The sequence below is a fragment of the Diceros bicornis genome, chromosome 16 (genome assembly GCF_020826845.1).
Source record: "Diceros bicornis minor isolate mBicDic1 chromosome 16, mDicBic1.mat.cur, whole genome shotgun sequence".
NCBI classification, from domain to species: domain Eukaryota; kingdom Metazoa; phylum Chordata; class Mammalia; order Perissodactyla; family Rhinocerotidae; genus Diceros; species Diceros bicornis.
Genome location: NC_080755.1, coordinates 50,363,473 through 50,378,830, shown reverse-complemented (window position 1 = coordinate 50,378,830; position 15,358 = coordinate 50,363,473). Strand labels below are relative to the sequence as shown.

The 15,358-nt window shown below is 42.9% G+C and overlaps 1 protein-coding gene across 1 annotated transcript; it reads right to left on the bottom strand.

The window, feature by feature from the left end:
• Nucleotides 1–321: 321 nt before the first annotated feature.
• SEC11C (SEC11 homolog C, signal peptidase complex subunit) lies at nt 322–11,161 on the bottom strand. The gene is made up of 6 exons (XM_058557238.1): nt 11,007–11,161; nt 8,402–8,511; nt 5,210–5,359; nt 2,894–3,013; nt 1,135–1,192; nt 322–527 (listed from the first exon to the last, which is right to left on the bottom strand). Exons 1-6 carry the CDS (start codon nt 11,091–11,093, stop codon nt 474–476), a joined length of 579 nt encoding a protein of 192 aa, XP_058413221.1. The 5' UTR covers nt 11,094–11,161; the 3' UTR covers nt 322–473.
• Nucleotides 11,162–15,358: the final 4,197 nt, after the last annotated feature.

Sequence of the window (15,358 nt, the reverse complement as noted above, 5' to 3'; positions counted from 1 at the left end):
AACAAAGCAGATTACACTTTTCCTTCTAAAAAGGTTTTTAGGCTTTGTTATCAGATTACACTTTAATAAGAAGGCATCTCCTTTTAAGGGCCTGTTGTTCCCCCCTGGAAATGCCATCATGTTATGCAAAGAATTTTACTTTTGAAACTTAGACATTACAACTCTATCACGTGGACTGTGTGTTGTCCCTACTAGCAGGCCAGGCGCAGAAACAGCCTGCCTGGTCCTTGAAGTGGTGCAGGCCCTCATACTCGGTTAAGAATGATTGCCACGAGTGGCAGACAGATGGAGCAGATTCAAATCAGAGCCCACAAAAGAAAATAATCCTTACCGGCGAATCATTTATTTGGACAAGACAAAACCGTCTCCACATTGTTTTCTTTTATACAGAAAGCCGAACATTTCAAATATATTAGTTTCTCTCCTTTGCAACAGAATTCATTTCAGTCTGGTCCCAGGAACTGCTTCTCATTTTAGGATTCACGTTTTAGTAACACATATGCACCCATTACAGCCAAAAGAGCATACTGTAAAGAAAACACAAAGGAAAATTACTGAGGTCTACAAATAAATTTGGCCTATAAATGTATCCACACGAAGTCTGTTCAATACTGGACAGAGTACAGAATCAAAAGATGACCTCTTTCCCATGCCTTGTTCTCCAAATGAGCTGTCAATGCCACACTACAGTTAAAAACCAAAAAATATATCGATGGACTAAGGATCAACTACCCAACAAACACAGCTAATGCACTATTCATTCCTGCATAGGTAGCCTATTGCTTGTCAAGTGATTAAAAATATATATATAGATACCATTTTTGTTGAAGTTGGGAGATAAGCATTATTGGGTTTACTGTAACTACTTTTTTTGGATATTTAAAGATTTCCATAATAAAAAGCAACAAATATATAGGTGCCACTTTAGAACACACTATAAACATAAAAGGTGAAAGTGGCTATTTTAAAGAATTGATTTAAATGTTGATAATTTAAATGACTATGTTAATTTGTAGTTAACTACAAACACTCTGCAGGAAAAATAACTAGCAAAACATCTTAGACTGCATCTTTTCAGCTGTACACGTAAAAGCTCCAATTTTTTTAAAAATACAGACACACATAAATTCCTACCTTGAATTTTGGATAGTCATTCATTATTATGGTGACCATACCAACATACGGTAAAAACCTAAATTGCGGGATAAAAAGCCAGAAATATAAAAACTGTTTATAATAAGACAATAGCAACATTTGAAAACACTATAAATCGGCCTTAGGAAACAAATCTTCCTTGGGAATACCACTGATTGGGGCTGTAAGGACAATATTCCCTCCTGTCTCAAAAGGCTTTATTAGGAAACAGCTTCAGAGCCAGCAGCCAGGACAATTTTCTAAGCAGACACATGATTTGAGCTAAAGATGCTACTTGTCTTCACCTGCTGCATTCACCGTAACAGAATTAGAATAATTAGTTGAGCTACTTGTACAAACGGAGTGGGCAACTTTCATAAATCTAGTTTTTAATTTTTTTAGTAGAAAAGTAAGATTCAGATAGCCTGTATAGAAACTGCTGTTTGAGAAAGCTTTTCAAGTACAGGGATAATTAGTCTGTAACTGAAAGAATCATCATCATTTTCATTTCACAGTGCTTTTCAGACGTAACAAACAAGTTTACTGGGCAGTGAATACAAACGTGAGTCCCATAACTTACACCCAAACGTGATTATGTCCCCAGAGAGAGAAGGTTCAGAGCATAAGCCAGTGGATGATTATGCTGACAAAATTAATGTCAATAGGTAGTCAGTTTGACCCAGGTCTCCAACATCTCCCTAACGGGAAACAAGGTAACACACCCTTCGTTCCTTCCAGTCTTATTTAAATCAGTAGCTTCAATCTCTTGCTTATACAAAGCCTATCACCAGAGGGTCTAAACAGGTCTGACAAGCCGGAAGTCTCTCTCATCTCCCCAAGTCTCTCTCATCTCCCCACAGACATTCAAGTGGAAATGCAGTAGAGTAAAAACGGTTAAAAGGTGAGCAGAGGAGGAAAGAGGTAGAGAGAGGCCTTAAACCACATCTGATGAATCAAGCTGCATCTTAGAAAATGGTAACCGGTGTGTTCCAGCCTTACAGCTGGGGGGCTTTAGATAAGATAAAAAAAGACACTTCTAACAAGGGTTAAACATACAACAGGTCACTGAGAGAGGAAGAACCACCTTTTTTGGTTTCTTAATAAGAGGATATACTCTCTGTGTCAATCAGAAGCAGAACTCATTGCTGGACCAATTATGCAAAGATGAATATTAAAAGACTTATCACAGAACTGTTTTTAGTAGTGAAAAACAGGAAATAACCTAAATGTCCACCAAAAGAGGCCTGATTGGTTAAGTTATGATTCTCAGGGGAACAGCAAGTAGCCATTTAAAAAGATATAGATGTAGATTTGACACAGAAAACTAGTTCCAACTTCCTGTTGGGTAAAAAAAAATCAAATTCTTCTCTGTAAAATTATATATTATATACACACACACACATCTATATAGGTACAGAGAATATCTAGAATATTCACCAAAGTGTTAAACAGTGGTTATCTCTGGGAGGACGTCTTATAATTGTTATTTAAAATCCACAAATAACTAATCTCTAGATGAGGATTTATTTATTTGAAAAACAGAATTACACCCATATAGATAATAAACTTGCATTCAGCTTTAGATTTTAGGTCCTCAGTGCTGAGTTTTATTTAGTCATCACACTATAAACTAGAACTTATAACTCTCCTGACATATAATATTTGTAATGAATGATTCTATTAGTCTATACGTTTAGTTTGTTTCTACACATTTTTGTGGTTCCTGACTCTTCTATATAACTTAAAAGTTAATCCTCACCCTCTGGCTCTTCCCACCACGTCCTTCTTTTCCAGCCAGTTCTGGCCTTCTTTGTACAAGCCTCTATCATCGACTTCATTATTATCTCCTTTAGTCAGAAATTTGATGTCTCCATTATCTCTGGAAAGTAAAACAATGTCCTTTCAAAAATCATTTTCAGCATAGCATCATTAGAAAAATATTAGTTTACCCAACACTTGACAGTCAGATATGGACATTTAGAAAAGCAGTCAAAGATAACTCGATCTTTCTTGGTCTAAGATGATCACTTACAGATAACCATTCAACTAAAGCACTAATCTAGTGACAATTTTGTAGACTTAAACTCTAAAACACTCAAGTTACCCTGACAACCAAAAAGCATGGCAAAGCACAAGAGCTCGGTGAGGCAACGCTTAGCTTCCAACAACCGTTTCTTAGTCCTCAGGGACCAACTTGCTAACGTGCATTACAGTCCTCTTCACTCTAGACATGCACTTGGGCCCAGATCACAGATTTGAGCACAAGGTAATTCAAACGCAAGTGTGCTCTTAACCTCTCCTCAAACTTACTTTTCCTTGCCAAATGTAGACTCTGTTAATGCATTATTTCCTTCACCACTGAGCAAAGTCGTGTAAAATCCGGTTTGCTAAGCAGTCTTGACACTTTGTTGTTAGTGCCATCAAGTTGACTCTGACTCCTAGTGACACTGTGGACAGCAGAATGGAACCCTGCCTGGTCTTTGTACGCCATCCTCTCACCTTCCGGCGCTGTATCAGACAATGCCCTGCGGCTACTTATAGGGTTTTCATGGCCAATTTTTTCAGAAGTGGGTGGCCAGGTCTTTCTTCCTAGTCTGTCTTAGTCAGGAAGCTCCACTGAAACCTGTCCACCATTGGAGACCCTGCTGGTACTTGAGATAGTGGTGACATAGCTTTCAGCATCACAGCAACAGGCAGCTGCCACAGCAGGAAAACCGACAGACGTGTGGTGTGGCTGGAAACAAACCCAGGATGCAACAGTGAAAGCACCGAATGTTAATCCCTAGACTACCAGGGCTGGCTAGCCTGGACACTAGAAACACAATATTACAGCATTACAGATCTATAAAGAGGGTCTTCTTTCAATAAGACAAACGAAAAAAATGCACTATTATAATCTGATAAAATATTAAAAGCCCACAAAGATTTGAACCACACCAAAAGGAGCAAGCTGGTTTGCAGCCACGATTGTAAAGGAAATCAAGAGGATAATAATCCAGGCAGTCTCTCACAATTCACGCAAATTACAGAAAACCATTATTCCTCACCTTTGAACAATTTCTCATCTTTAGGAATTATTGTTAAATCAGGTGACAGTACTGTCACATTATGACTAAGCATATTTCACTATCAGTAAGTTAACAAGTAGACATCAAGTAACATTAGTGCAGTAGCAGGGTATTAACACAAACTGAAACAGAGATATTTAGAATAAAATGAAGTGAATATTTTAAGTATCAACATCTTTGGGGAACACCTGGAAGCAGTGAATGGAAGGGGAAATGTATAAATAGTTACAGTGCACACACACAGGATGAGAAATGCTCCATTATTTAAAAAACACAAATATACATATCTAACTTTAATTCTGCAACTCATGCTGGTAAAAATGCTACACTAAGCTACATAAAGGTAAATGAAGAACCAAGTATACAAAATGTCACATTTTTGCTAACCATGTGACTGTACTCTCCAATGGGAACTTAATATATTTGAGCTAGAAGTAATTGTTTATGGTTCCCAAAGAGTATCTTAATAAGTCATCCTTGGCATTTAAGGGAAAGGTGAGGCCGCCTTGAGCGGGGAGAGAATTAATGCAGGATATGCAACCACCAAACACGGGATGAGCTGGGAAAGGAATTTTATCCATCCAGGCCTAATATTACTCTGCCACTTGGTCCAAGGTGACAAAGAGAAACAGGTAGCTTTCTGCCTTTCAGAAAATAATTCTCATATCAAAATAATCCTCAATTATAATGGGACCTGATTTTGAGACTCCTTCAAATAACTAATATTATGTTACACTACATTCCACCTTACACTGTGCAACAATTTAAGTTTTTCAAGTGCTTTAGTAAACTCAGTTCATTTAATTCTTGTCATTACCCTGTGAGTTACTATGGGTTAAAGTATTATCACTCCCGTCTTACCGACTGAGTTAAGAAGCAGATCCAAAGTCCCCCAATTAGTAATGGCAGAACTAGGGACACCCAATGCTTTTGCTACTTTTTAATCAACTATTAAAACTGTCTACCAAAAATTTACAAAACACCAAAAAGAAGTAAAGCCTCTTTACTTTTCATGAACTTTGATTACTCTGTGAACTATTGGAATGTCTCGTCCTTCAACTTTAAAAACAACAATTTCACCAGCTCTAATAGGGTCTTCCCGGAAATTCGTTAGGAACAGAAGGTCGCCCCTGTGAAAGGCCGGCTCCATGCTGCCACTAGAAAGAAACACAAAATCACATCCAGATTACCCTGGGTTCACAAGGCGGACATGTCAATTCATAAAGAATATAATAAACATATGTTAGAGTTTCAGCTTTCATGAACAGTCAAGTAGGTCTACGAGCTATAAAACAGGCCACGCTGGTTTCCTCCTAACACTGAAGGTGATGACAATAAGTGGGAAAAGAAAGGGTTTCTTCTTAGATTTAAGTATGAGAAGGGCCCTAGCAGGCCCCTCTGCAGTTTGTATTACGGAGAAAAAAGAACCAAGAATAACGTGGATTCTTTGAAATAAAAGCTGCCCGTTTTTAGCCTTAAAAAAAGTCCTTCATCTACAAATATATTACGATTTTCATTCAGAACTGCAGGCTCTGAAAGCTAGCTAATACCTACTCCAGGGCAATTCTTACATCTTATGGTGTATCCCCAGCACCTAGAACACAAATACACTTGTTCCAGGAATGAGAAACAAACAAATGAATACACTCAGAAGGATGATCGATCCCAAAGACACACTGAGGGTTGCGACAAAATTCAAATCCAAGTCTTTTGATTCCTATGCATCATCCTTTCGACTATATTCTACAAAAAGCCCAATTCTAACAAATGTTGACTGTTTTGATGTGGAGGTCAAAAAATAATCCCCTGTGATACCACTGTAAACCCATGCCAAAAATCTTTGGTGGATTCAAAATACATTATAATCTAGTGGAAACTGAAACTATTAAAATAGAATTCATTTTACATATGGTCATGCTTTGTTTTAATGCATGAGAAAATAAATAAGACTTAGAAATATGGCTACCTAGGGGCTGTGCAACCAATGATGAGTGAGTTTGTTGAGGGCAGGAAGTGGGGAGAAACAAACAGACTAGTGAAGAAATGGGGAGCTTTAAAAGGAAAACATGAGTTCACAATGCGAGCAGCTCAAGAAGTGGGCCCTCCTGTACCTCGCAGGCCTGACACCCGTTAAACTTGTCAGCCACTCGGAATCCAGCAGAGTCTGGCCTGTCACTAAGTACCTGCTGATGTGTTTATTTTTAAGGGAAACCAGTGACACTACGTATGGTAATAGATCCAGCATTCAAAAATAGGAAATCTGAATAAAAAAGGTAGAGAGGGCTAGAAATATAAATGACTAAGAGCGAAAGAAAGAGAAAACAGCCTAGTAAAAACAAATCTGGGGTTTTTTGTCCCCCGACACAGAAGTTTATTTTGTCTTCTGAAAATAAAACATAACTGCTTCAGCATTTTGTTTTCTTCTAAAGAGTAATTAACGGCTAAAATGCTTAAGACAATTTCTTCATCTATTGCTTCATCTTTACTCTTTCAACAGAATTCCTGATGACAGACAAGGGGAAGATGTTTCTAGAAAACCACCTCAGTCTGCGATAACAATTAAGAATTGCAGCTAGAAAAACCTCCTGGACAAGTCTCCGAGGCAGAAAGAGTCCCTGCAGTCTGACATCAGAGTCTCTATCACGTTCCATAAGGAAAGCAGCTCTTTGAAATGTTTCACTAATATCAACATACACTTCTTTCCTCATGGGCCGGGGATTCCCCCAAGGGCAGTGTTCCCCAAGGTCACACATCTCTCACGATGTCAACAGTTTACGCTGACAAACCAAATTGCTTTAGAATTGTAAAGGATGTTTAAAAAAAAAAAAGTCCCTACATATGCAATTTCACAACAATTTCGGTGTACGAGCATCTGTGTGATTTACGGAGAGCCAGATCATCTCGGATCCAGTTTTGGCTCTGCCAAAAGTGACCTGGCCTCGCTGGGTCTTGGCTTCCTTATATGTTAAGCGAGAGGGCCCATCTAAATTTCAGGGTTTTAATTTCCTCTTTTTTAAAAAAGCCTTAAAATCCTTCCTTCAAATGAAATCTTACCAGGAAGTATAACCACATACAATACACAAAAGTTGAGCTGTCATAACTGAAGCCAGGCTCAGGTGTCTAGAATCCAAGAGCTTGGTCCCCTTCTCCCTCCTAAGCCATCCACGCAGACCCCCGGGCACTCCTGGAGGACAGTGTGAAACCCACTGAGTCAGAGGCCCCCTCAGCTCCATGTGTGAGCTATGCTATCCCAGCGCTCCTAAATTTATGAAAACACTGTATCTCTAGAAGTCGGCCCCTTGGCCAGCCACACAGGGTGGCCTGGTGAAGCCGGGGCCATAGGTGAAGCCCCATGACACGGCAGGGGGGCCCGGCGGAGGGAAAGGGCACTGGCTTGGGAGCCAAGAGCCCTGCGTGCTGGCCTTGGCCCTGCACTGGCCAGCTGTGACCCTGCCCCTGTTACCACTACAGCCCACTGCTCCACCTGTGAAACAAAGGGGCTCTGTTTCCACCCACAAGAAGACTCAATGATCTAGGAGACATTGGACAGAGGGCATCCTGAAGCACCTAAAGGCTCCCAAACATTTAATTTTAATTTATTTAATTTTAAATTGATTAAGTTTTTCCCCTTGGATGACTTCATGGCTACATGAAGTTAACAAAAGTATTAACTTTTCCAAAATAAACAGGCTGTGCTTTTTAAGAGTAATAGTCTCTAGAAGAGAGTAGCCCCTACAACAGCATTACAGAAGAAGCTTGAAAAAATACTAGACACGCTGCTAGGCACCGGGGATACACGCTCCCTGCCTATTTGGTACAAAGAAAATTAAGGAACAGTTTTAAATTACTTACGTTTACAAATCAATTTGTACACAAACAATGCACTAATACCATATTATTAAACTGTCATTTTATGTGGATTAAAACATTGAAATACAAAAGCAAATATACTGCACTGAAGCATTAGCATCAACATGATAAAAGCTCTAAAATATGTGTTGGAAAAGATAGATTTTTCAACAAATGCCAGAAAAGAGTGAAATATTCTCAAAACAAATGTCAATAAATAAGACTCTAATAGTTTGTCCAATTAAAACACTGAGTCTTGGTTGTCACCCAGGCTTTCACCCAGGTTGTCATCCAGGCTTCAACACTGCTCCTCGGTCATGGGCAGCAGTGGGACAGCCTGCAAGACCCACCTCAGCACCACCACGATCGGGCTCTCGCTGCCAGTGAGGACGATCAAGCCTTTCCAGATCATAAGCGCAGAAGACACGATCATGGCAAAGTTTAAAACCTGGTAGTAGAGCTGGAACGAAAAAGGCCAAACCCAAAGTGAAAACCAATGGCAGAATATTCACTAAGCCTAAATGGAGATGTGATTGTTAAAAAAAGGAAAAACCAAAGCTGTGATTTTAGGATGTGAAACTAATTCACGCAAACTATAAACTTAGGTAGTATTTCAACTTTTGTCCATGGAATGAGCCTTCCATATACTGTCTCTCCTTCAATGAGAGAAAACGGGAAAAAAAAAAGAGCGAATTGTGGGACCTGCTTTGTTAAAGCCTCAATAGGACTCTACTTACCTCTCTAGAATTTCCAGGATGGGAAATTACAGGCTGAAGGATTTCCCAGAACCTTCAACCCTGAGGGAACCCACCACTCAAGCTCCACCACTGGGCCCGCTCTGGTGTCGAGTGCGGGGCTAACCTGAGAGCCTGGCACACACGGGGGGTTCCGCTAGAACCACTCCTTAGCCCCACGGCCAAAACGGCCCCAAATGAGGCTTCAGAGTCCTACAGCACTCAGCAATGAGGCCGTTCTGCATCTGAAGCTACGTTTTAAAAGTGAACAAAAACTTTAAACACCTGGATGTTTAGATTTTCCATAAATGTTTTAAAAGGTGAACAACAAATCTCTGGTTAAGAACACGGGCGGAAAGGTCGCCCAAGTCAATATCTAACTCTAAGCTGACCCCTCCCACGTTAGCCCACTGAGTCAAGACCCACAGGGCCTGTCATCGTCCCTCCCTGTACCTCACAAGCTGAAGCACAAGGCTCTTCCTTGCTGACAGCTGCCTGCCACACCTGCCCACCCCTGGGGACTAAGGGGAAAAGCAACACCACCCCAGGTCACAACACCCTGTTGGGCTGTAGCTGAATTGTTAGCCAGGATGTCTACCATCCTCCAAGAGGCTGCAGGGACAAAAGCCACTCTGCCTAGCACTACTCAAAATATAAGCTCCTCAGGGCACCTGCCCTTACCGTCCCCCAGGGTGGCTCCTTTCTGGAAGCTGACTCAATCCTCCTTATCACAACTCCTGTGGTGGCCCTGGGTGATTTGAAGAGCCATGTGGATGGCCCACCCAACACTCTGGTGTCTCAATTCCTGGACCTCCTCACCTCCAACGACCTTCTCCCTCCACCTGAATGGTCCACTCGCAGCAACATACCTGGAACTGAAACTGCCCGAGCCCACGTCTCTAATTCAATTATCCCCTCCATCTGACCGCATCCGCCTGTTCTTCCGGCCTGCGTGCTCCCTACACGGCAGGCAGGACTCGTGCTCTTTCGGGACCTCCACCCGTTCACTTGTGTCTTTCCACACTCGGCATGCAGCACGCCCTCCCTCGCAGGAGTACCCAAACCCTCCACCAGGCCTGGCAGCCCTCACTCCGGGACCTGCAGGACCTGCCGTTTACCCCTCCAGGGAATAAACTTCCAGACCCCTACCTGGGAGGGGAAGACCTCTGAGCGGACTCCGGGAGGACAGCTAGGGATCTGCTTCTCAGCTTTTTCACCCAATCTCCTTTATTTCAGCCCCACCTTCCCTTTACCCCCAGTTCTGGACATATCTGGTACTGCCAATTCTGGAGTCTTTAGCATAATTAGTGAAGACTTATTCCTCAGTTTCCCCCATTGCTGGCTCCAGCTGTCAGCTGCCAGTCTTCCATCTGTTTTCTAGCCTCTAGTATTTGATTGATCTTGTTTCCTTTCCTGGGCTTCCTATCTTGGAGTAACTGATGACTTTTAAAAGTCCCTTTATTAAAGTTTTAGTGGTATTTCAGAGCAAGTGTCACTAGACAGTTTAGATCCCATCTTAACTACCTAGGAGCTTACCCTACTAGCTTTCCAGAACACCCTTTTGAAGTGAGTTTGGAACTAGGACTCAGATCACACAGCTCTGGACAACATCCTTTTCCTCAAATATCCAAACTTAATTTTAACTGAGACATAATGCAGGGTTATGAGCTCTTTTTGAGGAGGGAATACAGTTTAAACGCAGTTTTAAACACACTTTAGATTTAGTTTAAAATACAGCAAAATACAGTTTAAAAAATGCACAAGGCCTGGAGAAATGGGGGTTAAATACTCTCAGAAAGTCCTAATAGGGATGTGCCAGGTGGTTTTACAGGGTTCTGACTTCTGAGAATGTAGACCTTTACAGGAACGGTTCTCAAACTTCAGCGCGCACTAGAATTACCTGGCAGGACCTGAGAATTCGCATTTCATACAAGTTCCCAGGTGATGCCGAGGCTGCAGGTATGGCGCCCACAGTTTGTGAACCACCGTTCTATACGATTGGTTCTCAGGCTTGGCTGCACATGACAATCACCCGGGGAGATTTTGGAACTTGGTATACCTGGTCTCCACCCAAGACCACTGAACCAACGGGAGGGGAGGGGTGCTGGCATCCATGTTTTACGTATTTAACTTCGCGGGGCGCTGTCCTTGCCGGAACCCTACCCGGGAAGTCACAGCCGGTCCCGGCCCCCTGGCGCGCCCCCACGCGGGCCTCCGTTACCTGGCGCTTGTTCATCTTCCTCAGGTCCCCGAAGATGTCCAAGCCGGACGCGGGGAGATGCGTCCCCACAGCGCCCGCGCGCACCATGGCGGTGTCTCTGGGGGCCGAGGCGGCGCGCCCGCTCGGAGTATCACAGACAGCTGCGGAGCACCTGCCGCGGCCCAGCGCACCAGCCCCGCGTCCTTGCGGACCACGTGACCGGCGACCCGCTCGGGCGTCTGGGAATCGTAGTCCTGCGGGCCTTGGCCACCAGTGTACCTGGAAGGAACTGGGAGGAAAAAACTACCACTCCCAGAATGCCGCGGGGCGAGAGCCTCGTCCAGTGAAGACCCAGGGCTCCTAGGGAGGGCAGCGGCGGGGCTCAGGAGCCTTATCTGACCCTTGCGAGCGAACTTGGGGGAGGGGGTGATCCTGCACATCGCATGGGCAACTCGGGGAAGTGACTACCCAAGAGGAACTGAATTCCCCACGACTCTGGTCAGGCGCCAAGAGGACACCTAAAGCTCCCTTACTTTCACCAGCCGTGTGTCTTAGCCATTGGATGACTGCGCCGAGGGAAGGCGGGGCTTCTACGCTGGCGGCGGGCTGTGCTGAATCCGGGAGGAGCGTGAAGGTGGAGAGGGCGGGTGGGCGGGACTTGGAAGAGGCGGGACTTTTGAAGCCACGGAGTTCCGCTCTCTGCCAAGAATTTGAATGCAAGGAAGCATCTTTGTATCCTCTTGACTATAGTTGTGTCACAACGGATATTAATTGAGTGAATAAATAACCGCCTAGTTTTATTCACGAGCAAACAGAGGCCCAGAAATGTTAAATGACATGGCCGAGGTTAAGTGGCAGAGTCCAGAATAAAACTCAAAGTTTACAGTTTCCCAATTCTGGATTACCGCAGTCCTGATCCTAGATTATTTTTAGATCATTCATGCACTCACTTATGCATGATTTATTTCATTCATTTATTCACAACTCTTTTTGGAGCACCTACTATGCACCTGGCCCTGTTCTAGGCACTTGAGAAACATTGGTGAACAAAACAAGGAAAGATCCCTGCCCTCATGAAGCTTACATACTAGCAGGGGGAGATATAATAAGTAAATAAATTATACAGTACCTAGAGGGTGGTGATCCTATGGAAATAAAAGCAGATAAGAGGGATGAAGTGCTCTGGGCGAAGGGGGCAGTTTGCAATTTAAGATATCCCGGAAGCTAACTCACCATGGAGCTAATCAAGGGTAAACATTGGGACCCTTCACTTGCAAAGGCCTCTTCCAAGGCCTTGGAGAAAAATGGTCATATGGTTTTGTAAAATTTTCAAAAGCAGGATAATTGAATTGCTACTGGTTGAGTCCTGTGTCTGAATTCCAAGTTCCCTTCCATCATACTTCTTTCATGTTGGAGGGACAAGGAGCATTTTGAGGGTCCAGCTAAAGGGAAATTGAGTTGGAGATACATTTAGTTTAGGTTTAGTGGATATATTTACGTGGTTCATGGTCATGTCCTGCCATCTTGGTGTAGGAATGGCTTCTAGAAATACTGCCACCCACTGTGCCAACTCACCTGACATCGTGGCAGGAAGTTGTGCTAGAGGTGGTATCCTGATACGAGGGTGTTGTGCAGCATCTGGCCTTGGAGGTGTGTGGGTAATGGAGGAGAAACAAGGTTTGAAATGTATGGAGCAGAAGCTAGTCTGTGTAAAATTCTTCCCAACATCAGAGGTATGAAATTGTAAGTGGGAGATGCAGTACTCATCAGCCCGTCAGGAAGATATAATGACAGTTAAAAACTAGCACTAATAGTTGCTTGAACTAAAGTGGTAGCAGTGAAGGTGTTTAGCTGTGTTCAGATTCCAGATATATTTTGAAGGTAGAGTCCTCAGGATTTTTTGGAAGAATGGATGTAGAGTATGAGACATGAAAGGAAGCTAAAGCTGACTCCAGGGTTCTTAGCCTAAGGAATCGGAAGGATAGAGTTGCCCTCCCCTGAGATGAGGAAAGCTATGGGTGGAGCAGGTTTGTGGGAGAAAAGTAAGAATTCATATCACTGTGACCAACAAACCTGGGACCCAGGTTTCACCAGCTCAGTATCCTCAGGTCACATCCTTTGGACTTTGTCTCCATGCTGCTGCCTCGGTTGAGCACTGGCTAAGGAGCAATGCAGAGACATTGGGTGGAAATCTTCACGTACTGTCCAATCTTGAACGAGTTGATTAACTTCCATGAACCCTTTTCCTCATCCATAAGCTAAAAAGCGTATTGGTTACAGCCACTTTGGAAGACAGTTTGGTAGTTTCTTACAAACTTAACATACTCTTACCATATATATGATCCAGCAATCGTGCTCCTTGGTGTTTACCCAAAGGAGCTGAAAACTCATGTCCACACAAAACGTGCACGCAGATGTCTACAGCAGCTTTATTCATAGTTGTCAAAACTTGGAAGCAACCAAGATGTCCTTCAGTAGGTAAATAGATAAATAAACTGTGGTACATCCAGACAATGGAATGTTATTCAGTGCTAAAATGAAATGAGCTAGCAAGACATGAAAAGATATGAAGGAACCTTAAATGCATATCACTAAGTGAAAGAAGCCAATCTGAAAAGGCTACATACTATATGCTTCCAATGATATGACATTCTGGAAAAGGCAAAACTATGGAGACAGTAAAAAGGTCAGTGGTTGCCAGGGGTTAGTGGGGAGGGATGAATAGGCAGAGCACAGAGGATTTTTAAGGCAGTGAAACTACTCTGTATGATGCTATAATGTTGGATACATGTCATCATACATTTGTCTAAACCCATAGAGTGTACAACACCAAGAGTGAACCCTAATGTAAACTATAGACTCTGGGTGATAATGTGTCAATGTAGGTTCATCAATTGTAAGAAATATACCCCTCTGGTGGGGGACGTTAATAATAGGAAGGCTGTGCATTTGTGAGGGCAAGGAGTACGTGGGAAATCTCTACTTTCCATTTAGTTTTGCTGTGAACCTAAAATTGCTCTAAAAAAAGGAAGTCCATTTAAATTTTCTTTTTTTTTAAAACTATATCGGTAGTATCTGGCCTGTTTGTTATAACAATCACAGATAGTACATGTGTAAATACTTTGTAAATTGTAAATTTTATAAGTTTTAGATATTGGCATGTGCCATTTAGGGGATTTGTCCCTGGAAATGGTGTAAACTGCATTGGCCTGCACAGAGGCATTGTAGCTCAGGCCCTACTGAGAGCCTTCCCCACTCCGTATGTGTTACTGAGATGCAGTGTATTAGTTTCTTAGAGCTTCCATAACCAAAAACTACAAGCAGGTAGCTTAAAACAACAGAAATTTGTTTATCACAGTTCTGGAGGCTAGAAGTCCCAAATCAAGGTGTTGGCAGGGCCATGCTCCCTCCGAAACCTCTAGGGGAGGGTCCTTCCTTGCCTCTTCCAGCTTCTAGTAGCCCCAGCCATCCCTTAGCTGCACTGTGGCAGCATCACTCCAATCTCTGCCTCCCTCTTCATATCATCTGTCTTCCCTCTGTGTCTGTGTCTCTTGTCCCCTTCTTATAGGACAACAGTCATATGGGATTTAGGACCCACCCTTCTCTTTGATTACATCTTAACTTGATTACATCTGCAAAGAAAGGCCCTATTTCCAAATAAGGTCACATTCACAGGTATGAGGTGATAGGACTTGAAAATATCTTTGGGGGCCCCAATTCAACCCACATTATGCATTCTGTGTGCTGGAATTAGAGTTTGGTGACTTAGTTAGGAGTCTAGGCCCTGGCATGAGACAGCCTTCGGCGCAATCCAGATTCTAAAACTTACTAGCAGTGTGGCCAAGTTAGCTCACCTTCCTGTCCCTCAGTTTCCTCTTCTGTAACCTGGAAGTGAGATAATGATGACAACCACCTCACAGGCGTGCTGTTACAAAGAGCCATTCTTGGAAGTAAGGCACTTAGAACAGTGTGTGGTACATAGCACTCTGTAAATGCTGGCCTTTGTAAGTATAATGATCATCATTATTGTTATTATTACCAACAAGCAGCACAATGATCAACACCACTCTGGTTCATGGCTGAGTCTTATCGTCTCTCTGCATTTATTACAGATGGTCTTATGATCACTCTGGCTAGTTCTGGTGTAACTCACATGCACCTGGTGCTCTCCTGGCTAGAGAGAGGGGAGGTAAACTTGCATTTTAACATTTAGCAGGTCCTCTAACTGCTAGGCTATTCCATTTGGCCTTTGGAAAGCTATGAAGCCAGTTGCCGTGATCCAGAGACAGTCGTCTAAAAATAGGATGCGAAGGGCAGTGAGACCACTGAGGACTAAACAAAATAGAGACAGGCTAGCAGTGCTCAGATGGAGT

Excerpts from the sequence above, each read along its gene's own strand:
- SEC11C (XM_058557238.1), bottom strand. The coding sequence starts at position 11,093 with ATGGTGCGCGCGGGCGCTGTGGGGACGCATCTCCCCGCGTCCGGCTTG. Across the intron at positions 3,014-5,209 it reads GTAATCAAAGTTCATGAAAA|AGATAATGGAGACATCAAAT; the intron begins GTAAAGAGGCTT and ends TTTACTTTCCAG. Across the intron at positions 1,193-2,893 it reads GTGGTGGGAAGAGCCAGAGG|GTTTTTACCGTATGTTGGTA; the intron begins GTGAGGATTAAC and ends CCCGCAATTTAG.